This window comes from Hyla sarda, chromosome 8 (genome assembly GCF_029499605.1).
Source record: "Hyla sarda isolate aHylSar1 chromosome 8, aHylSar1.hap1, whole genome shotgun sequence".
Classification (NCBI taxonomy): Eukaryota; Metazoa; Chordata; class Amphibia; order Anura; family Hylidae; genus Hyla; species Hyla sarda.
In genome coordinates, this window is record NC_079196.1 from 120,926,825 (window position 1) to 120,951,438 (window position 24,614).

The window sequence follows — 24,614 nt, forward strand, 5'->3', positions numbered from 1 at the left end:
ACAATGGAGTAACTGATAATACTTAGGATTTAGATTCAGGTTTTTATTTTTCCAATGTATAACACTAATATATAAAGTAGTATAAAATATCTCCAGACAAACCTTACATTTAAGTGAGAGTCGTCTGCTCCAGAGACTGAGAATGTGCCTGTCAAAAATACTGAGAAATTATCAAAATAAGATACTTTCGTGGAACAGTCTACCTCAGGAACTGGTCACAGCAGGAACAATTAATAGCTTTAAAACAGGGTTAGATACATTCCTGGAACAAAATAACATTAATGCTTATGCAGAATTATAAAACTACATCCCTTCCCCTTATCCCCTTACACCCTTCCCTTCAATTCCCTGGTTGGACTTGATGGACGTATGTCTTTTTTCAACCATACTAACAAAGTAATACCAAAAGGTAAAATTAAGTGTCGCACATCTGGTCCCTAAAACACATCTATGAATGAAAGGGATTATTTCCATTGTGACAGTCATTTCATTTCATGTGGTGTTCTTCTCTCTGGTTTCTGTCAGAGTCACTCAGGTCTATTCTTCAGTGGATGACCGCCTCACCTCCCTAAAGACAGACACCTTTAATAAAACAAGAGAGGAAAAGATGGAAGATCTGTTTGCAAAGAAAGAGGTAATGAAAAAAAATGGATGTCGTATGAGATGGTACTACATATTGGATGAGAAAAACAGCCTGTCCCCCTATTAATAAGGGCAGTGTACGGAAAGTATCACTACAATCCATCCAGCTAGACTATTATTTCTGTTAGTTATAGTACTATAGGATTGCACTCTTCCTCATTTTTTGCAATTTGTTGCAAACTTATGGTGGCAACAGAAAATTTCCTTTGATCAAACTCAAATAGTCTATCTTTATTGTTGTACTGAGGTTAATAGTGGTTATGCGGACAGTGCACTGAAGGTTTTACAATCATAGGGGAAATGTTATGGTTGATGGAGGTTCTGCAGCATCTCCAGCTTCTTGTATATAATGTGTGAGCTTTAAATATGTTTTTATAGTATAGTTTTAAAAGCTGGGATACTTTTTCCTGGTGTATGCTATAACTTGCTGTGTTTGCTGGAGTTGTGGCATATTATGCATAATGTATGTGAATATTATGCATAATGTATATGCTTATTATGCAATATGCTTATTACTTTGTCATCATTTACTTAGCATTATTTTATTAAGTTGTATGTCCAAATCAATCTTAAAACAGTTCGTTATTTCTATAGTCTGTATGCTTGTAAAATATAATAAAAAATAAATAAAGGTTAAGCTAAATTAATATAGAAATATACAGTGCTATACAGTGACCCCTCGACCTACGATGGCCCCGACATACGATAATTTCTAGGGGTGTGAATCGCCAAGAATTTGGCGATTCGATTCGAATCGCGATACCAGTGTGGCGATTCGATATATCCCGATATGTCGCGATACCGTCTAGGTGACGATACATCGCGATATATCCCGATTCTGTTTAAAAAAACAAATGTCTTTTACGCTTTTATTAAAACTTTATTTATTATTTTTTTTTTTTTGGTACACTTTATTAGTCTTTTAGGAATCATTAGATTCCTCAGACAGATGAATAGAGTTCTATTGAACTCCATTTATCTGCGATCCATTGATAGAGCCTGGTCCAGCCAGGCTCTATCAATGACAGAGCCATGGAGAGCATACACATCTCCCTTTAGACGCCGCTGTCAGCTTTGACAGCGGCGATCTAAAGGGTTAATAGCCAGCCGCGTCGATCGCCGCATGCTGGCTATTAGCGGCGGCCCCCGGCTACTAAGAACAGCCGGGGGCTGCAGAGTATGGAGCGGGCACGAGTCGGAGCCCGCTCCATACATCCAGAGCGCCGCCGTGTCAGATCCGGCTGACAAAATGTGGAACTTGTATCTCCTGATGCCCGGGACATGCTTTCTGTGCATCAGGAGATACAAATTCCACATCACTAAAGCGATTTTTCACTTGCCGATACTGAATCGATTCAAAATATTTTTGAATCGATTCAGTATCGGCAAGTGAAAAATCGCGATAATCGCGGGAATTGATTTTTTTCTTACATCCCTAATAATTTCAACATGCGATGGCTTCTCAGAGGCCATCGCATGTTGAAGACAGCATCAACATACGATGCTTTTTTATGTCTGGGCCATCGCATAAATGGCTAGCCGTTTACGGTGCCCCGTGAGCTCCGGTGATGTCTCTTACCTGTCCTCGGGGCTCTGGCACGTCCTCTTCGGGATCCCCTGCATCGTCGGCGCTCTTCATCGTCGTCATCACGCCGCTGCTCACGCCGTCCCGTCATCCAATAGGAGCAGCATGCGTAGCGATGTGATGGCGGCTTCGGAGAGCGCGGATGCCGGGGAAGCAGAGGCCTTACCGGAGCGTCGGGGACACCTCTGGGACGCGGCGACAGCGATGGACGATCGGTGACGGTCCAGAGCGACTGGGACAGGTGAGTAGAACTTCCACTAACAGTGGTCTACAACCTGCGGACCTCCAGATGTTGCAAAACTACAACACCCAGCATGGCTGTCCGGGCCTGCTGGGTGTTGTAGTTTTGCAACATCTGGAGGTCCGCAGGTTGTAGACCACTGTCCTATACTTTACATTGCACGGATCCCTCAACATGCGATGGTTTCAACAAACGATGGTCCGTTTGGAAAGGATTACCATGGTATGTTGAGGGACCACTGTAGTCAGTTTTAGCCAATGCTTTGCCGACAAATTCAGGTGGCGCAGCAGTATCTGCTGGAAACTTTTGCGGATATTTTCTAGTGTGCACGGGCCCATACAAGTTTGCCTTTATCGCCTCACAACTACAGTGGGGCAAAAAAGTATTTAGTCAGCCACCAATTGTGCAAGTTCTCCCACTTAATAAGATGAGAGGCCTGTAATTTTCATCATAGGTATACCTCAACTATGAGAGACATAATGAGGAAAAAATCCACAAGATCACATTGTCTGATTTTTAAAGAATTTATTTGCAAATTATGGCGGAAAATAAGTATTTGGTCATCTACAAACAAGCAAGATTTCTGGCTCTCATAGACCTGTAACTTCTTCTTTAAGAGTCTCCTCTCTCCTCCACTCGTTACCTGTACTAATGGCACCTGAACTTGTTATCAGTATAAAAGACACCTGTCCACAACCTCAAACACTCACACTCCAAACTCCACTATGGCTCAGACCAAATAGCTGTCAAAGGACACCAGAAACAAAATTGTAGACCTGCACCAGGCTGGGAAGACTGAATCTGCAATAGGCAAGCAGCGTGGTGTGAAAAAATGAACTGTGGGAGCAATTATTAGAAAATGGAAGACATACAAGATCACTGATAATCTCCCTTGATCTGGGACTCCACGCAAGATCTCACCCCGTTGTGTCAAAATGATCACAAGAACGGTGAGCAAAAATCCCAGAACCACACAGGGGGACCTAGTGAATGACCTGCAGAGAGCTGGGACCAAAGTAACAAAGGCTACCATCAGTAACACACTACGACGCCAGGGACTCAAATCATGCAGTGCCAGATGTGTCCCCCTGCTTAAGCCAGTACATGTCAAGGCCTGTCTGACATTTGTTAGAGAGCATTTGGATGATCCATAAGAGGATTGGGAGAATATCATATGGTCAGATGAAACCAAAGTAGAACTTTTTGGTAAAAACTGAAATCGTCGTGTTTGGAGGAGAAAGAATGCTGAGTTGCATCTAAAGAACACCATACCTACTTTGAAGCATGGGGGGTGGAAACATCATGCTTTGGGGCTGTTTTTCTGCTAAGGGACCAGGACGATTGATCCGTGTAAAGGAAAGAATGAATGGGGCCATGTATCGTGAGATTTTGACTGAACACCTCCTTCCATCAGCAATGGTATTGAAGATGAAACATGCTGCCCAGCGACAGCCCCAAAACATCTCAAGAGGAGATCTGCTTGGAGGAATGAGCCAAAATTCCAGCATCACTGTGTGAAAACCTTGTGAAGACTTACAGAAAACATTTGACCTCTGTCATTACCAACAAAGGGTATATAACAAAATATTGTGATGAACTTTTGTTATTGACCAAATGCTTATATTCCACCATAATTTGCAAATAAATTCTTTAAAAATCAGACAATGTGATTTTATGGATTTTTTTTCTCATTATGTCTCTCATATTTGAGGTATAGCTATGATGAAAATTACAGGCCTCTCTCCTCTTTTTAAGTTGGAGAACCTGCACAATTGGTGGCTGACTAAATACTTTTTTGCCCCACTGTATCAATCCATGTTTGCAGCAAATAGAGCCGACAGATTCCCCTTTATCTAACCCACGTAGCAAAATGTTAATTATGAGCTTAGAATTTGTGATTTGGGGCGAGTTACTAATACTATTTAATAGTTAACACAAGACAGTTTAAAATGTGCCTGAGTTCTCAGAGTGGCCTTAGGCTGTTTGATAGACAACAGTGTCAAAACATGTGATGCCATATTTAACATAAGAGCAAACTAAGAAAACCAAGCAGTCGCAACTCCTCCCCCTTATTCTCCCCTGAAGCAGCCGCTCCTGCGTTGCAGCAGGTAAGTAGCAGGTATAGTGGAAATAATACAGTCCCCCTTGTGCTAGCGTGACGCAGCTAGTCAGCCATGAGCCGGGTTACAGATGTTACACGTGCGCCAGCACGCTTCATCAGACCCTACCTGTTCCATCCTGCGTCACCTTTTAGAGACTTCCTCCTGGTGACGTGCACGGTACAGGTGTGTAATCATCAGACATAGTGAAAAAATAAACAAAAAACATTAAAACCATTACTTATTAAAAAAATTATAGAAACACACTGTAGTATACTCTTTCATTTAATCCTAAATTGCCAGCAGCGTTTAATTTGATAATCCATTTGGCTTCGGTTTGAAGCAGTACTTTTCTTTTATCCATGTTTTCTGGAGACCACTTCAAGACCTTGAAAGAGTAGAGTATTACAGTTGCCTCCATTAATTCATGTGCTCAATAAAGCATGGGACACCTTTTTTGGAGCAAACTGAATATACATGTTCCCTGAATCGCGTATTCAGAGAGCGTTTTGTGCTGCCTATATAGAACCGGCCGCATGGGCATACCATTGCTTATACTACCCATTGGGTCCTGCATGTAATAAGATTCTTAATATGGACTTCTTCTCCGCCAACATTTACAATTTTGCCCGTTTTTATTCGGGCACCATGTGCATTAACCACATTTGTGATTACCCATGGGGCCGGTTCTAGACAGCCAATCCGTATTCCTTGGTTTTGATTGAAAGTTGCTACTGGTTACAACAGCTTTTAAGTTCGAAGTTTGAATGCTATAAGTGGTCTTTTGTGCACAAGTTTGCCTAGTTCAGTGTCGTTTTTTTTTCAGTGCCCAGTTTTTATTGATCACTGATCAATATCCAGGGTCTTTTCCAGGGGGCTATACTTTAAAAGAAAATGAAAAACGAGGTGGACCAGAACTCCTGTCCTCCTCCTTTCTCCTTTTCTTATACAGGAGATTTCTCTTGTCTTGAGAGATACTCGAATGAGCTCTCTTTTCAGATTTTTTTTCAGGGTAACCCTGTGCCATTAGTCTCTTCCTCAGGCCTCCAGCTTGAGTAAGGAATGTTTCATCTGTACTATTGATGTGGCATAAGCGCAAAAACTGCCCATATGATAATGACGTTTTTACATGCTCTGGGTGATAGCTGGAGAACTGAAGAAGAGAGTTTGAGGCCGTGGGTTTTCTAAAACCAGAAGTACTCAGGCCGCCATCCTTCACTACTACCAGGACATCTAGAAATTCTATTTGTTTTTCATCTGCCTTATAGATGAACCTCAAGTTCATGTCATTATTTGTGTTCAGGAAGTTAACAAATTCCTTGAAGTCCGTCAAGGTGCCATCCCAGGCGATGAACACGTTATCTACAAACCTGAGATAGCACCTGACAGACTTCAGGAAGGGATTCTTGTCTGTGAAAATGTGCCTGCTTTCGAATGTGGCTACATATAGATTCGCAAAAGTGCAGACCATTGGGGTGCCCATGGCCACACCACCGATTTGCCTGTACCAGACATCATCAAATTGGAACTTATTTCCTGCACTTTTGCGCAGGTTTGTAGATGACTTGTTCATCGCCTGGGATGGCACCTTGACTGACTTCAAGGAATTTAATTTCCTGAACACAAATAACGACATGAACTTGAGGTTCGCCTATAAGGCAGATGAAAAACAAATAGAATTTCTAGATGTCCGGGTAGTAGTGAAGGATGGCAGCCTGAGTACTTCTGGTTTTAGAAAACCCACTGCCTCGAACTCTGTACTTCAGTTCTCCAGCTATCACCCGAAGCATGTAAAAACTTCATTACCATATGGGCAATGTTTGCGCTTATGGCGCATCAATAGTACAGATGAAACCTTCCTTACTCAAGCTGGAGGCCTGATGAAGAGACTAATTGCACGGGGTTACCCTGAAAAAATTCTGAATAGAGCGTTCTCTCAAGACAGGAGAAATCTCCTGTATAAGAAAAGGAGAAAGGAGGAGGACGGGAGTTCTGGTCCACCTCGTTTTTCCTTTTCTTTTAAGTATAGCCCCCTGGAAAAGACAATTAGATCAGTGATAAATAAAAACTGGGCACTGATTTAAAAAAAAACAAAAAACGACACTGAACAAGGCAAACTCGTGCACGAAAGACCACTTATAGCATTCAGACGCTGTAAGAACTTTGAAAGTTGCTACTGGTTACGACATCTTTTATCAAAATCAAGGAATAAGGATTGGCTGTCTAGAACCGGCCCCATGGGTAAACAAATGTGGTTCATGCACATGGTGCCCGAATAAAAATGGGCAAAATTACAAATGTTGGCGGAGAAGAAGCCCATATTAAGAATCTTATTACATGCAGGACCCAATGGGTAGTATATGCAATGGTATGCCCATGCGGCCGGTTCTATATAGGCAGCACAAAACGCTCTCTGAATACGCGATTTAGGGAACATGTATATTCAGTTCGCTCCGAAAAAAGGTGTCCCACGCTTTATTGAGCACATGAATTTAATTCATGGCGGCAATTGTAATACTCTACTCTTTCAAGGTCTTGAAGTGGTCTCCAGCAAAGTAAACATGGATAAAAGAAAAGTACTGCTTCAAACCGAAGCCAAATGGATTATTAAATTAAATTAATCGCTGCTGGCAATTTAGGATTAAATGAAAGAGTAGACTACAGTGTGTTTCTATAAATGGTTTTTAATAAGTCAGCAATGGTTTTAATGTGTCTTGTTTATTTTTTCACTGTCTGGTGATTACACACCTGTCCCGTGCACGTCACCAGGCGGAGGTCTCTAAAAGGTGACGCAGGATGGAACAGGTAGGGTCTGATGAAGCGTGCTGGCGCACGTGCAACAGCTGTAACCCAGCTCATGGCTGACTAGCAGCGTCCCGGGAAGATCGGCCATGTTTACCCTTTGTTTCCGCACCGTTTAAATAAATAAAGCAATTGTGACAATGCATCCCGATGAGTGACGTCCTTCACGTCTATGTACTCTGTATATTTAAGAAAAGACCTTGTATTAGTTGGCTTAATGCCAAAATGCAGTTTTTTTCAAGTTTAAGCCACACTCTTTTCTTGCTAACCACACGCATTTGTTGAAGTAGGCACAGAAAACACATAAAAATATGATACAAGGGATGTTTCCTGCAGCCTTAAACAAAGGAGGAAGTGGCTCTGTTTTTCTTGCCCCTTGACTAGAATTTTTGAAAGGAGGAGAATTTATTGAATGGGGGTGTTACATTCCTTTTAGGGCATTGTACTGAAAATCAATCCATCCTGGTGCCTCAAGTGATTTTAAATGCAGGTTTGCTAATTTGTTTTAACCACAGTTTTACTTGAATTCTACAACATTTAGAGATTGTTGTTTACTTTTTTTGTATCTTTTCTTATATTCTCAGATGGAGGAGGTTGAGTTACGGAATTGGATTCAGGCCAGGATGCTGTGCTCAAATATGGACACTCCACAACAGCTGCAATCTGTTTTTGAGTCAATTATAGTGAAGAAGCAATCGCTATGTGAGAATCTGCAAGCCTGGAACAACAGGTTAATGCAATCCAATTGCTATGTCAGAGCCAACTTAGCTTCTCTTATGTGCCCCTGCAGATAGTGGTTAAATCTGTTCATATTCTGATCAATGCTTCTGTTGTCACTCTTTTTTGGTGGAAAATAGCTAAAACGAGAATCCCATAGTGCTTCTTAAGGGAAAATGTTGTCTTGCTTAGTGGAAAAGGCATGGAGAGTGGTTAGTCACCTCTTCATCCAGACCATAAATAGACATTTCTTGACATTGCCCCTGTGTGTCTAATATCAGAAGATGAAATACTATTCTTCCTCTTCTTCCTCTTTGAAGTAAATTTTTCAATATATTTTTGTTTCGCCTTTTCTTGAAAACATCAAAGCAACTTTGAGAAACCACAGACTGCTTCTTATTCTAAATACACAATTGTATTTAGAAGGCTTGTGTGTGCTTCAGCCCTTGCTGCCGACATGTTCAACCTCTGTATTAGGATTTGTATGTGTAGCTGTCATCCATATGTAGAGTGTAGGAAACAACGGAGACGTTCAATCAACTTAATCTTGTATCTTAAAATCTTTTCTAGATACCTAAACCACCTAAAATTTTCAGAAATGATCATTTGGAGAGGTCATCTCAAAAAGCTTTTATTTTATACATGGTTGCTAAATAATGTAGTTATTGTATTCAGGTTGCCACGTATAAAAAATGAAAGCCCTACATCCTTTTATCTGGCAGCTTTCTTTACTGTTATCACTTATGATTTGATGGTGATTATAGAGTTGGGGTTGTATGAATGAATGCAACACATCTACTTAATGCAAAATATGTAGAATGTAATTTATACCAAAACACTAAAAGTACAATATAAACGGGTGCAAACACAGCAATCACTGATGACATGATTATGTTAAGCTTATGTGCAAATTAAAAGCAGTAGGGAATAAAGTGTAAATTTATAATACTATAAATATAACATGCAATAGTGCATGAACAAATACAGGGTGACGCACAAATCCAAAAATGGATGTGCCAGTGTATGTGGACTATATTTAAAGAGCAAATGCTTAAAGGCAAACTGTCATCAGTGTCACCGGCACTAACCTGTTGTTACAGGCGTGTAGTGCGGGTGACCTACCCCAGATCCATGGTCTCGTTCATTTGTTACCTTCCTTAGGCTAAGTTGGCCTTTTTTTAATTTTTTTTTTTTTTTTGTGGCCCCAAAAAAGCCAGAAAAAACGCCACAGCATTTTCCTGTGTTTCGTGTTTTTTTTTTCTTGCAGTTTTTTTTTGCTTTTGAGTGGAAATAGCATTTTTGGCCCCTTTTGAGGTTTTTTGTTTTTTTCAAAATTTGTTGGATACAAAAAAAATAATAAAAAAATTAAAAGATGCAGTAGTGATGGAAAAAATGTATTTAACGAAATTTATATTTTTTATAACAAAATGTTAATACATTTTTAAACAGGGATCCATTTAAATGGGCGGGCAGGGCACTAAAAATTTAGCCGACAATAATAAAAATGTAGTGTGTGTGTTTGTGTTCTCACTTTTTTTTAATTAATTTTTTTAATTATATTTTTTTGATAGTACTACTACTCCCAGCATGTAACATACTGTTCCATGATGGGAGTAGTAGTTCCTGTACTAATAGACAGATCACCCCACAGCGCTCGCATATCTGCACTATACTCCGGGCAGGGCAGTGATGTGAATAGAAATTCACATCACTCATTAATAATTTGCGCCCAGAGTGGGGATTGGCCAGATGGTGACAGCCAAACACCATTCTCAGCGGTAAATATGAGTGATGGCTGGCCAGAGTGCAGGAGAAAGCCGCTCCGCATCTCAGGGATGAAGGATGAAGGACGATTGCAGCAGGTGTCAGGAGTGACACCTGCTGTGATCTGTCCTTAACTGCAGATACTACTGCTCCCAACATGAAGAAGTTTGTCACTTCTAACACCGTTGCGATCCCCCTGTTTAATGTATAGATGCGTCCGGCCACCCTTCTATGGTCCCCTGTCCTGATGTATATATAAACCTATTCATATTTCCCACAGAGAGTTGTGATTGGCTGGAACCATCTGGCCAATCACAGCTCTCTGTGGGAAATATGAATAGGTGTGTATATATACGGCAGTGCAGGGGACCATAGAAGAGCGGCCAGCCGCATCTATACATTATACAGGAGGATCGCAACGGGTGTTAGAAGTGACACCTGGGACGATCTGTCAATTAGTAAAGGTACTACTACTCCCATAATGGAACAATGTGTTCCATGCTGGGAGTAGTAGTACCTAGTAAAAATGTAAAAAAATAAATAAAAACACACACACACTAAATTTTTTTTATTGTGTGCTACATTTTTTTTGCCCTGCCCGCACACATAAATTGATCCCTGTTTAAAATGTAATTAAAATTTCATTATAAAAAAAATAAACATTTTGTTAAATACAATTTTTTCCATCACTACAATTTTTTTAAAATATTTATTATTATTATTTTTAATGGCACCCTACGAAATGTTATTATGTATATCTATCACTTTTTTGGGTCGCTTAAGTCCAAAGAAGAATAAAAACCGCCTGCAAAAACACCAAAGTTAAAACCCCCAAAACACACAATTTCAGGGAAAAAACGCTATAGGCTCAACATGCTGTGACTTTGCAAAACCCCCAAGGAGCTGAAAGAGTGAAAAAACGCCAAAAGGATTTTAAAAAAATGGGAAACTGGAAAAATTATTTTGTGATTACTCATTGATTTACAGCTAACATATGGCCGCAGCATTTCCTCAATAAAAAAAAAAAAACGCCATTGGGGACGTTTTGGGCATTTTTGGGGGAAAAGCGCACGCAAAAAGCCAAGTGAAAACTTGGCCTTCTTAGGCTGCATTCACACCTAATTTTTTACATACGGGTGTCTGATCTGGCTGGGGGAGGGGAAAACCGGGCGCTCCCGTACCCCAGCCGGATCATCCTGTGACTCCATTTACTTTAATGAGTCGAACGGTGACTCCGGTCGGCTCAGTTTTGACCCGTATCCGGTTTTGGACCGGACCTAAAACCGTAGTATACTACGGTTTTAGGTCCGGTCAGGAAACCGCATTGGAGTCACAGGCTGATCCGGCTGGCGTACGGGAGCACCTGGTCTTCCCCTCCCCCAGCCGTATGTAAAAAATGAGGTGTGAATGCAGCCTTACTGGCGTTTTTTGAAAAACTGCCACTGCAGTTTTTGAGCCAAAGCCAGCAGTGTAATCAAAAGGAATGGGAAATATAAAGAAATGACTTATACTTCTCCCTTCTGCTGGATCCACTCCTGACTTTGGCTCAAAAACTGCGGGGGCAGTTTAAAAGAAAAGAAAAAGAAAAAAGCTGGTAAAAAAACCTGTGTGGAAACCTAGCCTTAAGCTGGCAGCAAGCTTGGTGCATGCTGGAGTCACCACTGCTTCTACAGGCCTGCTCGCTGCGGGGCTCAGAGGAGAAGCAGCAATGACTTCACCGTGTTCCTGCCGTGCACCAAGCCTAATGCTGGATTAAAGAAGACACTGATGACAGATTCCCTTTAAAAAATATAATGAAATAAATATAGATAAATCATGTATAATAGCTTTTATATAGAAAAAAGTTCATACTAATATTTATATCACGGGGGTCCGACCACTGAGACCCCCACATTCTACTGTACGCTCTGACACACCCCTTACATATACCTCCTATGGGAAAGCCGGAGCGCTGGGGGATTGCAGGAGATTGCTTGGGGTCCCCTATCTCCTTTAATAAAAAACTGGAAATAAAATCAAAAAGGCCCCAGGACCCCCTCCCTTTATACAGTGTTTAAAAGAAATCTAGATCAGCTGATCACCATGAAAGCTTCAGAACCCCCTACAACCAGCTGTAGTCACTGGAGGATGGAAACGTTGACCCTTTTAAATTGCCAACATTTAATGCTCAGTGCAGCAGACCTTAAGTGCTGTCTGTTAATGGCTCTCCATATCTAGGCTCTCTGGTACACAATACTGTAGTGGCTATTTATTTCAACAGCGCCCAGCAACAGAAAACAACTCTATCTGGAACTGACTTTGGAAACAATCACTTGCCGTCAGGTCCAATTTGTTATGTATTGATCTCCAAGCAACCTATTAGATCTTATTGATGAGATGTCCTTTATGGGGCCATGATAGCAGCAAAAGGTTACAAAGTAATAAGAAAAGGTGGACATGAATACATTCTTAGTAGAGAGTGAGTCATTTCCCCTGGCAGTCGAATATACATGATATCTCCTAATAAGAATAATATTGAAAGGCTTTGTCGTGATGAGACATGAATAATCCCTATTAGTGTATCGGACCTACATCCTTTTGCATCCCTGACAAATACCAAGAGTTGGCATGTGTTTTAGGGAGGCTTTTGTGGTAAGATTATTTTTATTTATTTTGAATTTAGCTATAAATCTAGTTTTGTCCTGTAGATGGCATAGTAGCACACCATATACTGCAGTACAGCTGGTCCAGTGAAAGGGTATGTATTGAGGAGAAATTGTTTGACATAAATACTACCACTCAGAACAAGAATATTGTCTTGTTTACTGTTTATAGGTAGAAATCTAAAAATCTACAACAAATACCGGTAGGTAGCGTGTTTTCATGGTAATGGTGCACTTTCTACTGAGGGGTTCCGTGATTCATTTAGTGATGATGGCCTTTTCCGGTATATGCTTAGTAGCGCAGGCTGTAAGATTGATTGCTTATTTTGTGGCATATTTCTCCAAAGATTTCTGCATATTTCAGTCTCTATTGGTGCAAATTATTGCCATTTCTAATCAAAGTAATATAAAGAGATCCATATGTTTGTCATAAACAGAATGCAAGTCTTGGTGTGAGCGATTTGTATTCCTATTGAAAAGAGATGCGGAATATACATGGTTGTCACTTTTATTTCGATCAGCAACTCCCAACAGGAACCTCACCACAATGTATGACAAATATATAAATCATTTTAATGGGATAGTAGATAAAAGGATAAGACGGCGCTACTGTAAGTTCTAATGTGCAAATCTTGTCGGGAGTATCCCATGAAAGGAGAGGTGAAATCCGGTGAACAGGGGTGCAAGATGTTTTAAAGAGAAGAAGACATCTGTATGGATTCCAAGTAAAATAATCACATCTGCACTCACCTGTAAAAATAATTCCTTTATTGCATCATCACAAGTAGATAGGAGCCGGCCTTGGTGAGGTTGGGAATGGAGCGCAACAGCCAGGGCCGTGCGGGTGGCCCCGGCTTTTGCGCTCCATTCCCAACCTCACCAAGACTGGCTCCTATCTACTTGTGATGATGCAATAAAGGAATTATTTTTACAGGTGAGTGCAGAAGTGATTATTTTACTTGGAATCTATATAAATCATTTTATTTCCTCACATCAGTGTAAAAAAGGGCAAATTCCATAAAAATGTGCAAATCACTGGGAGCAAGTACAGAAATGACAGCACATTTTGGACTAAAATCCTAGTTACCACTCGTAATGGTAGTGCTACATGCATATAAGTTCATATGCGTACATACATGTAGGTACAAAACCCATTGAGATAATGGTAAAGTCAAAACAGATTACACCATGCCTAAACAGTCCCTCAAGTTACAATATTAATTGGTTCCAGGACGACCTATGTATGTTGACACCATAACTCTATGGAAACCTGGTGATTGGTTATGAAGCCCCAAAATGTCATCCAAAAAAAAAAAAAAAAAAGTCCTTACATATAAAAGTAAGAAAGATCTGCTGAGAGCTGTAAATCACTGTCTATGTGGAGGACAGGAGCTTCAATATGGTCCTGTACAGGACACGCAAGGGGGGGGGGGGGGATTTATCAAAACCTGTGCTAAGGAAAAGTTGCCCAGTTGCCCAGAGCAACCAATGAGATTACTTCTTTCATTTTGCAGAGGCCTAGTTAGAAATGAAAGAAATGAGCTGATTGGTTGCTATGGGCAACTGGGCAAATTTTCCTCTGGAAGGTTTTGAGAAGTCTCCACCAATGTCCTTATAAAAGTTAAATGGAGCCACTCTACTTTATGTTCAGCTAACCGTGGCATAGGTAAAGCATAGTACAGAACATGTAATACCTCCCTGTACTGCAGAGGGCGCTACCAGACAGGAATTCAGTGCATACGCTTCAGGAATACAGATGTTTTACCAGTGAATGCCCATTCTGATTGGTCTGTTCTTCCAGCCATTGACATGTTTCACAGATCTGGACTGTCCATAGCTTTGTATGTTGAGTCTGGTTTCAAGTTACAATGGTCCAGAAAAGACCATTGTATGTTGAAACTATTGTATGTTGAGGCCATTGTAAGTCTAGGGATCACTGTACTTACAAACAGTAGTCCCTGACACCCCAAAAGGGATGTCCTTGGATGTAGTTTTTCCTATTTTAATATGTTATTTGTTCATGTTTTACACTGGTGTGGTAAAATAAAGAGATAACAACATTATTTGGCAAACATTGTTTGTGGTGGGCCACCTGTTGGAGTTGCTGATCTTGTTTGGCACCTAAGCACTTGCCAACCAAAGCCCCTTTTTGTAGGAGTTTGTTAGTCTATTTTGTTGCAGAATATCAGTCAGATTGTGTTAAATATGCTGTGTGAACATACTGTAAATTTATTCGAATATTTACCATTACTTTGGTTTTGGTTTTTTGCCAGTTATTTATTAGCATTAATGTTGAAGAATGATTTGACACAATATTTGTTTCAGTTGTTTATGGACATACAGATCAGATGACCAATGATGATAATACCTTTTTTAATCTAGGACAAGTGTAAAAGAAGAGGACACAATTAATGGGAATTATGGTTTGGATGTTCAGATTGTGGAGTCCGGATTTTATTGTTTCTATTTAGTAATAACAATGCCACCTACCCCTGAATAAGTAACATTGTTGTTACAAGCTGCAGGCTATAATAGTGGGGGTGCTTGTACTTCCTCAGTCGTTCTCCTTTCGTTCATTGTGTTATGTGCAGCTGGGACCATGTCTCTGCATTTCATCATTTATAAATGAGCTGAGCTAAGCAGTGACCTTCTATAGTTCTCGCATGTGCCCTTTTACTATGGTATTAATAGTAGTAATGCATGGGTGTCATTCACTCAAATTTAATGTCCTGACCAGCTGATCTTTTATCTTACCTAGCAACCCAACATCCCCCACCATTTGTTGTTAAGCTACTTACTTCAAATTCTGTTTGTAGAGGATAACCAGGTAGAGCAGAACAATTGTGGGCCTCCAAATAATCGAAATGGCATTAAGGACTCTGCCTGATTTTATAGAAGGAAATAGAGTAGACGTGAGTGTCTGTTATAAGCTATCGTGATATATTTTACTGCACAGAAATAAAAATAGTTGACATGACATACATTTACTTAGCATATTGACTGCTAAAAGATGGTCGTGAAGGGTTGTTTAAAGAATATAAATATATATAATTTTGTATGTGTAATCTGTGTGTGTATAGATCAGTGTTTCCCAACCAGGTTCCCTTCAGGTGTTGCAAAACTTCTGCAACATCTGGAGGCACCCTGGTTGGGAAACCCTGGTATTGATATATAGCACCATTATACTCTTCAGCAGTTAAAAATTTATATGGATATATAAATGTAATTGAATAAGTGCTGCAGAGTACAGGGTGGGCCATTTATATGGATACACCTTAATAAAATGGGAATGGTTGGTGATATTAACTTCCTGTTGGTGGCACATTAGTATATATGAGGGGGAAACTTTTCAAGATGGGTGGTGGCCATGGCGGCCATTTTGAAGTCTGCCATTTTGAATCCAACTTTTGTTTTTTCAATACGAAGAGGGTCATGTGACACATCACTTATTGGGAATTTCACAAGAAAAACAATGATTTCCCCCCCCCCCACACACACACCCCTTAATTACACCCCCTCCCTCCCCCCCAGGGGTGGACTGACAACACTCGGGGCCCCTCGGACCAAAAAAAAAAAAGGCAAGGGCCCCTGCTAGGCTCTGCAGCTCGTCAATCTTCTGCCACGCTCCTATTCCACCCAAATCCCACACACAATAAATAAAAATGTATATATGGAAGAAACACTTTAACGTAGGTAAATTTCCATGACCAATAATACTGGTATACAAGGAGTAAATATATACCACCACACAGTAATTGGATAATTCCGCCATACTGTACTGAATAAAACCACTATACACAGACCAGTATACTATACAGGATCCGTATACAATATAAGTGATTATATACAGGAACATATGGCGGTAGATATCAGCTGTACACAGGATGTGTATACCATAATAAGTGATTACAGTTACATTTTGGGACTTACAATTACGTCTTTTCTGATCAGCGGCGTCCTCTTTCCTTTTCTTCTCCGTCCGGATAAGACCGCCATGTGGATCTCTTAACATCTGCAGGAAAAACATGTCAGACTCATTTTTTCAGTGCCCTCCCGTCCTCTACACAATCTTCCCATCTATAGGCCCACAAACTGTAATAATGCCCTCCTTTGTGTCCTGGACAGTAAAAGGGCAGGTAGGTAGGCAGGTAGGTAGTTAGCCAGGTAACCCCCTCTTTCCCATAGGTATATGCAGAACTACGCTACACCCCCCCCCTCTTTCCCATAGGTATATGCAGAGTTACACCCCCCTCTTTCCCATAGGTATGTGCAGAGTTACACCCCCTCTTTCCCATAGGTATATGCAGAGTTACACTCCCCCCCCTCTTTCCAATAGGTATATGCAGAGTTACAACCCCCCCCCTCTTTCTAATAGGTATGTGCAGAGCTACACCCCCCCTCTTCCCCATAGGTATATGCAGAGCTACACCTCCCCCCTTCCCCGTAGGTATGTGCAGAGCTACACCCCCCCTCTTCCACATAGGTATATGCAGAGCTACACCCCCCTTCCCCATAGATATATGCAGAGCTACACCCCCCTTTCCCTCCCTTTCCCATAGGTATATGCAGTTCACCCCCCCTCTCCTCCCCCCCTTCCCTATAGGTACAGTATATGCAGAGCACCCCCCCTCACCCCTTCCCTATAGGTACAGTATATGCAGAGCACCCCCCTCTCCTCCCCCCTTCCCTATAGGTACAGTATATGCAGAGCACCCCCCTCTCCTCCCCCCTTCCCTATAGGTACAGTATATGCAGAGCACCCCCCTCTCCTCCCCCTCCCTATATGTACAGTATATGTAGAGCACCCCCCTCTCCTCCCCCTCCCTATAGGTAAAGTATATGCAGAGCACAGCTGCAGTGTTAGTTTATTCTAAAGCTGTCAGAAAACACTACCCCAAAATGCTACATCTACTGTCTAGCTGCAGTGTTATTTTATTCTATTACTGTCAGAAAACACTACCCCTAAATGCGAGATCTACTGTCTAGCTGCAGTGTTAGTTTATTCTATAGCTGTCAGAAAACACTACCCCTAAATGCTACATCTACTGTCTAGCTGCAGTGTTAGTTTATTCTAAAGCGATCAGAAAACACTACCCCTAAATGTGAGATCTACTGTCTCTCTGCAGTGTTAGTTTATTCTATAGCTGTCAGAAAACACTACCCCTAAATGTGAGATCTACTGTCTAGCTGCAGTGTTAGTTTATTCTATAGCTGTCAGAAAACACTACCCCTAAATGTGAGATCTACTGTCTAGCTGCAGTGTTAGTTTATTCTAAAGCGGTCAGAAAACACTACCCCTAAATGCTTTTCTTCTGAAATCTTTACTAACACAGAACTGCCAATATGATGTTAGCTTGTTACCTACATTACCGACCACCACTCTGCTCAAGAAGTAAAGTGGGTCTGTAACCTAGACAACAAGCTGGTAACAAGGGGAGGGAATGAGCCGGAATATCAGGAAAAGAAAACAAATTTGCAAAATGAATGTATGTGCAAAAATATTTAACTTGATGTGCCCTACGAGTTTAACTATGTTAGTTGAGATGGGAATACCCCTTCTAAATGGACAACTGATAAAATTGGACTTGAACTGCTTCAAAAGCTTTGCTAAAGCCAGACAGGTGATATCTACAGCATCACCGTTATCTATCAACTTGCCATGCTTGTTTTGGTCCAGCAAGTTAGTTTGTATGTGGTTAATTATAAAAAAAATTAAAATTCCAAATATTCCATAATTTTTCCTACTACAGCAGAGGTCTAGCGGTCTGGTTTCTTCCATTTACATTTGCTAATTTCTTTTACATAGTCTAGTTGTCCAATGGTTGCTAACTTGTGCTGCTTTCTTTTATTTTAAAATACTCCCGAAATTTCCTTGAAATTCCATGAATCTAAATTTTATTTAACTTTAACATCAGACACTTGATCCCTATTGGTTGATTTACCTCTATAAGGTGGTGATCTCTTTAATACTAGTAGGATGTAAATGGGCAGAATACTTTTGAGATGTACATGTGTCTGTCTATCTATCCATCTATATATAATATCTGTGAAGAATGTATTTATATCTATTATTTTACAATGCCCATGCTTTTGTGTATCAGACAGATACAGTCACTATTTTAATGCATGCCTTGTTCTTTATTGAAAGGTTGCAAGATCTTTTCCAACAAGAAAAGGGTCGTAAACGGCCTTCTGTGCCTGCAAGTCCAGGGAGAATGAGACAAGGTGAAGAACCTAAGGTAATGTCTTTCTATACTAATCCGCTGGGATGCCCAGCAATCTCCTGATCAGTGCCCCCCTCTTGTCTCTGTGCGATCTCTTGAATAGCTCCCCTAGCTCTCCTTTTGCATGTATTGGCGTTTATACACCCCATCCATGCATTCTCTGGCGCTTGCATATCTCTGGCTCTGCCATAGAAATGCATGGAGGGTGATGTGTCTGCCCCGATGAATGCAAGAGCCGGGGACACAGTTCAGGAGATTGCAGGGTGTGCACAGCGATTGGATCCCCTACTATCCCCTTTCCTGTGTATAGAGGAAAAGTGTTAAAAGCTTTGATAACCCCCTGGAGCAGTGTGTCAGTTTGTCTATGAGATTGCTGTTGACTGCCTTTTCATTCCTTCATTTTATTTTTTATTTAAATTTTTTATTTTTTATTCCTTAGTAAAGTTAAAACGGAAATGTTAAAATAAAAACTTTAATATCTTTAGAACCTAAATTTTGTATCATCACATCTGTAAAAGTACATTACAGGGGTATTCTAGCTAAAAGATTATTAGAATACTGATCATATAGAAACAAAGAAAAGCTATACTTGCCTACCCCCTAATCCCCCACAGGCCCTGCTGCAGCTCCTGTTTCCTCTGATTTGGTTCTCTTCTGCTCCCGAGATGATAGATTGGATCAGGAGTGGTGTCCCATGATTAAAAAGTTATCAGAAAATCACATCTACCCCAAAATGGTAGTAGTAAAAACAACCTCATCCCACAAATACAGTGCTGCAATTGTGTCAAAATACAGTTGTGCATTTTTTTTATTATATAAAAAATGTATTTATTAATTTTTTTTATTAAAAAGAATAAACAAAAAAAAATACAGCTATTGCTACCCTCTTCATTGTTTCTCATCAGTCTGGCTTTGCGGAATCCTTTTGACAGCTGTATTTTCTGCTTGATTGACAGATAGGAAGTTGAAACTGCCAGGCTGCTGTACCATGTAGGCATTGCATAACCCAAACTCCTATATCTTATACACATGGCAGCAGAAATGTTTTCTTCCATGTAATAATGATACTTTACTTGATGTATTATGCATTGGTGGGGGCTTTTTATGAATTCAATCTTCAACCATTAAAACCTGTATAGCGCTTTTCCTTTCCATTATATTGTGCTGATGCTTTTTGACAGTGCGAAATCTGTCATGTTTCTTTACTGACTTCCAGTTACAAACAAAAAGAACACATTATCCTGAGGAAATATTCAGTGTCACCAAGCCAGTGGTGCAGTAAAGTAAGATAATGGGAACGATTACATTTTGGCCCAACATAATTACCAATATTCATATTCATTCCTATATTGTTAGCTAAGCGAATCCTGTATCTTTCATAAATGTTATTGAAGCTTCCCATGCTCTGTAATTATATTACCCATAATGTTTGTAGCTTAATAATTGTTAATAATCTTTTTTAATGAATTTTTTTATTTGTATGTTTAGCTATCCACTATATAGGCAATGAAGGCTTTAGTAAAAACCATGCACAGTGTTGAATTACTACCTCTGTGCATCATTATATAAACTAGACCTTAAAAAAACATTACCCATGAACATATGCTGCATAGTCTAAAACTGAAAGATAGTTTGAAGCTGCAGCACCCTGGCACTGGAGGCATCTGGCTGGCATGAGATAATAAAAAAACAAACTGCTTAGTCTTAGTAATAATGCACTCCCTAGCTTAAACACATAATTACAATTTTTTTTTAACGAAAATTATACTAATAAAATGATGATCTTACTTTTGCAGAAAGATATTTACGTAGATGACGTGTTATATAATCTAGAGTAGTAAAATGGCAGGAGTTAGAGCTGATACTGTCCTGTCCGGCCCTGCCAACAGAAAGATTGTGTCATTGTGCTGTGAGGGCAGACTAAATGGCCATGGGGTCTTTTTCTGCTATTAGCCTTTAATGCTTCTATGTTTTATAGTCACTTTTGTGCCTCAAAATAAGGAGCATTGATGTAGGGAATCCATTTATTCTTTTTCTTAAAACTGAAATCCGTTTAAAGATTTGAAAATTTCTCAATGATCTACCTTCCATTAGTCACGCTTATCTTTCTGTTTGATATCCAGGGAAGCGGCATGGATGCCTCTCCACGTAACTCCTCTCCTGCACAGAATGGGGACAAAGGTTTGTCATTTGTGTTTTTTCTTTTGTATAATATTTGCTATGACAAATAGAGATGTCTCTTACTGCTTGGTTGTTGGAGGATGTCCTCTCATCTACACCAATTCCCCAGCAAAAAGCAAAAACCAGGAAGACCATTTATACACTCCTCATTGCTCAAATTGCAACACCAAGAAAAGTTTAGTTGTGGAAGTATGGAAATCACAGGTTCGATAGATGTGTTAACAATATGCAAATTATAAGTGCCCCGAGCAGGAAAACTTACACATTTTTGGCATGCTAGCAATGAGATTTTAAGTGGCTGTCTGAGTACTGTTCTCCTACACTGAATGCACTTGGGCACACAAATCATCAACATCTGCTGCTGGCAGCCCCCTTTGGATTTGCCACCCAATCACGTCTCGGATATGCATAATGGGTGACCAGTCAGGAGACTCCGCACGCGGAGGTGGCATATTTACGCAATGCAGACTGCTAACAACATGTGGTCATTGTGTTAACAAAAACACCTGGGACACTACAAAGATATGGCCGTACTACTTATTCCACAACCAAATCAATGTCACACAGGACTGTATGTGTACCTTGAATGAAGACTAGAGGGGTCTGGCTACCATATATTTTGCCACCCTACACGATAAGCCCATGTGTAGGAACAGTGTGATATTCCCTTATGGCGTCGCCCACTTGGTCTCTACACTAATCTCCACTATCATTGCATCCAAGGCAATGCCTCAATTGCGGTCTTTCTCTGCACCATAATAGTCTTTAACATGGTAAGGTGAGGTCAGTGGGACAACTGTAACAGGATATCTACATTGTAGCCAAATGGTGTGCAAGCACCTTCTGATGGACAATTATACTGTACTAACTTAATCCAATGCCTGAAAATTTGATAATCATAGTGACACCTGCTTTCTCCTCAATTTGCATAACCTTATGGCTTTTCCTTCTTGGTGTTGTAGTTTTAATATTGAGAAGTGTACATTATAGGTCATTTAACCAGCCTTCAACAACTTATTTAGCACTAGGGCAGACATGGCAGTATATGAGCTATTCATTCATCTGCTTCTGTGTGCCAGGTCTGTGTGTCTTCGCAGTGGTCTTTTTCCCTTTTTCCTACAAAATAAACCACTTGTAAATAAAGAGAATAAAAACCTGTAACAATAGGATGTCGAGAGATCCTTCTTGATAAAGTGTGATAGCTATTACTGAACCGCCAACTGCCAAGTTACCCTGTGATGTAGCCATCTCTCCAGTATATGGAGGAACAAAAGAAGGTTCACAGACAACCCCTGTGAAAATATTCCTGTCAATCATTTTTGTCAATTAAAAACTTAAATGAAGCATCTGCTAAATAGAAGGCACAGAAGGACTTTGTTATACTGTCTTTTATTGAAGAGCCAGCACTTAGCTTATATATAGCGTATATTTAATACTCCATGTCACTTGCCCATGGCGGAAAATGAACTAATGTCCACACATGTCATTTATTTAGTGCTGTGAGCACGATCCTTGATCTCTGTGGCAGTATAATCCTGACATTGCTAGGTAGTAGAATAAAATCAAGTCAATATCTGTGGGTGTACAGATATAGCTAAAGTAAGAGGATTGTAATGATGCTTAACTTGTCAAGAATAAGTGTCTGACTCAGCACGATTTGTTCTCACAGAATCGGTTTTTTGAAGTCCATTGTCTGCTCTTATTCTTTGAGAGAGTCTGTGATATGTTCTGTGAATTTTGGGCTGTACACTCGCTTGACATTTTCTTAGTTAGTAGTCTTTCTTTACCCTTGTAAAATGTATCTATCCGTCTCTTTCTTTAAACTATTCAGTATTGTGAAAAACAATGAAAGAACCACATTAAAAAACGATTTTGGTTTAGTGTTCCCTTGAAGCAAAAGTGAGTGTGTATATAGGTAATTGGGAACTATATTTATAGTTTTAGGTCAACCAATACAAAGAAAATGATTCTTTGTGTAGTAATGTGATATCATAGTTCATCTTTTGATCATTTCTTTTTTTTATCTTTTTCTAGAGGATCGATTCATGACCACATTGTCTCAGAGCTCCACAGGTTCTACACATCTGCAGATACCTAGTCCCCCAGAGCTTGCTGCTGATCAGGTTTTTACCACTCTTCCCAATACCACGGAAATGGACACTGCCAGCAGTTGTGAAGGTATACCTCTTGTCATTTGTCTTCCTTTACTGCTCACAATGGCTTTACAGGACTGGAGTAAGATGGCAAATGGCATCACAGGGTGTGGGCTAGTAAGTGTCCCTGGAATTTATTTATTAACCAAGTCATTGTTACTTTTTGGAGTCAGATGCCAATCGCATTGTGGAAAAATTCCTTTCCAATTCCAATCTGGCAATCTGAATAAATCCCTGGATCACTGTCTCTCCTCCAGAAATCTAATAACCATAGCCTGTAATAAATTTCAAGGAAGTCATACAGGGCCCTCATAACCTTGTTCAATTAATCTTTTTCAATCAGTCAGCGCTGACCAATCAGAGTTCTTGGGAATATGAAGTTACAGTGTAGAGATTATATAATCCCCAGCATGCCGCTGGCCGACTTGGGGCAGAGCAGGATGCGGCCCACTTCCCTGATTTATAAGTTAGGATTGCAGCGGGTCTCAGGAGTGATACCTGGTGCGATCTGTCCCTCAGCCCCTGTACTACTACGCCCAGCATGGAACAGACTCTGTTTCATGAAGGGAGTAGTAGTACAAGCGCTTCTGCAGAGTCACCACAGCCGCCCGCAGCCGGGGGAACTGCAGAAGCCGTCCCTCAGTGTTGTGGTGGTACTACTCCCATCATGGAACGGCATATCCCCTGGCTGCAAGAGTCCCAGGTGGCTGTGGAGTGAAGTTTGAAAAACAGGAAAGAACCATGCACAAAACCATGTTTGACCATGGTTTTGTGCACGGGAAAAAAAATGCAAAATGACGGACCTGTACAAAAATTTACACAACCGGATACATCTAGTTTGTATGGGAGTTCAATGAATACAGTTTGCTATACAGTTATATACAGTTTTCAAATAAAAAAGCTGTACAAATGTACAAAGTGACGCGTTTCGGCCGTGGTCGTATAACTAAGGCTGCGTACGTACTGCTGCCAAAACGCATCACCTTGTACATTTTCCATGTCAGTTGTTTCATAAATAAAGAAAATTGCATCAAGCCTGCGCTGGACTTCTAATTTTATTGTTGTGGATTTTTTTTTTTTTTTATACGGTTTATCCGCACTATAACCGTTTAATAGGTTTAGTCCGTTTCCCTTTAATTACCTTTTGTTGCCTTCTTCTGCAACTGCTCCAGTTCAGCAATGTCCTTCATATATACAGGTGCCCAAAATATTATAATATAATAAATGTATTAGTAATTTCTATAGAGGCATAACGATGTTCTTATCATGTGTCTTTGCCTTTTTTTCAAGTATTCTATGACTTTTCAATGGTAGTTTTTCTTGTTGCCTCAGCCCAAGTGGATAACCTTACATTTATCCACATTAAACTTACCGTAATTTGCCACTTCTCTGCCCAAGCCTCCAGCTTTCCCATATCCCTCTGTAATATTATGTTATCCTCCTTTTTTGGAAATTACCTTACCCAATCTAGTGTCATCTGCATATATGAAAATTCTACTCTGTAATCCTTATATAAGATTATTAATAAACATATTGAAAAGAACATGACCCAATACAGGGCTGA

General features: G+C 40.2%; 1 protein-coding gene across 8 annotated transcripts in view; it reads left to right on the top strand.

Annotated features, from left to right (window-relative positions):
• The window catches only part of PIKFYVE (phosphoinositide kinase, FYVE-type zinc finger containing), a 301,144-nt gene that overhangs the window by 160,285 nt on the left and 116,245 nt on the right, over positions 1-24,614 (top strand). For all 8 annotated transcript variants that reach the window (XR_008847336.1, XM_056536875.1, XM_056536878.1 and 5 more), the window contains 5 exons: positions 526-634; positions 7,954-8,099; positions 18,641-18,731; positions 20,840-20,897; positions 22,932-23,075. Coding sequence is in view for 7 of the 8 variants with exons in the window: in XM_056536875.1 (XP_056392850.1) it covers positions 526-634; positions 7,954-8,099; positions 18,641-18,731; positions 20,840-20,897; positions 22,932-23,075 (548 nt within the window). In the remaining variant the exon portion in view is untranslated. The remainder of the gene's footprint in view (positions 1-525; positions 635-7,953; positions 8,100-18,640; positions 18,732-20,839; positions 20,898-22,931; positions 23,076-24,614) is intronic.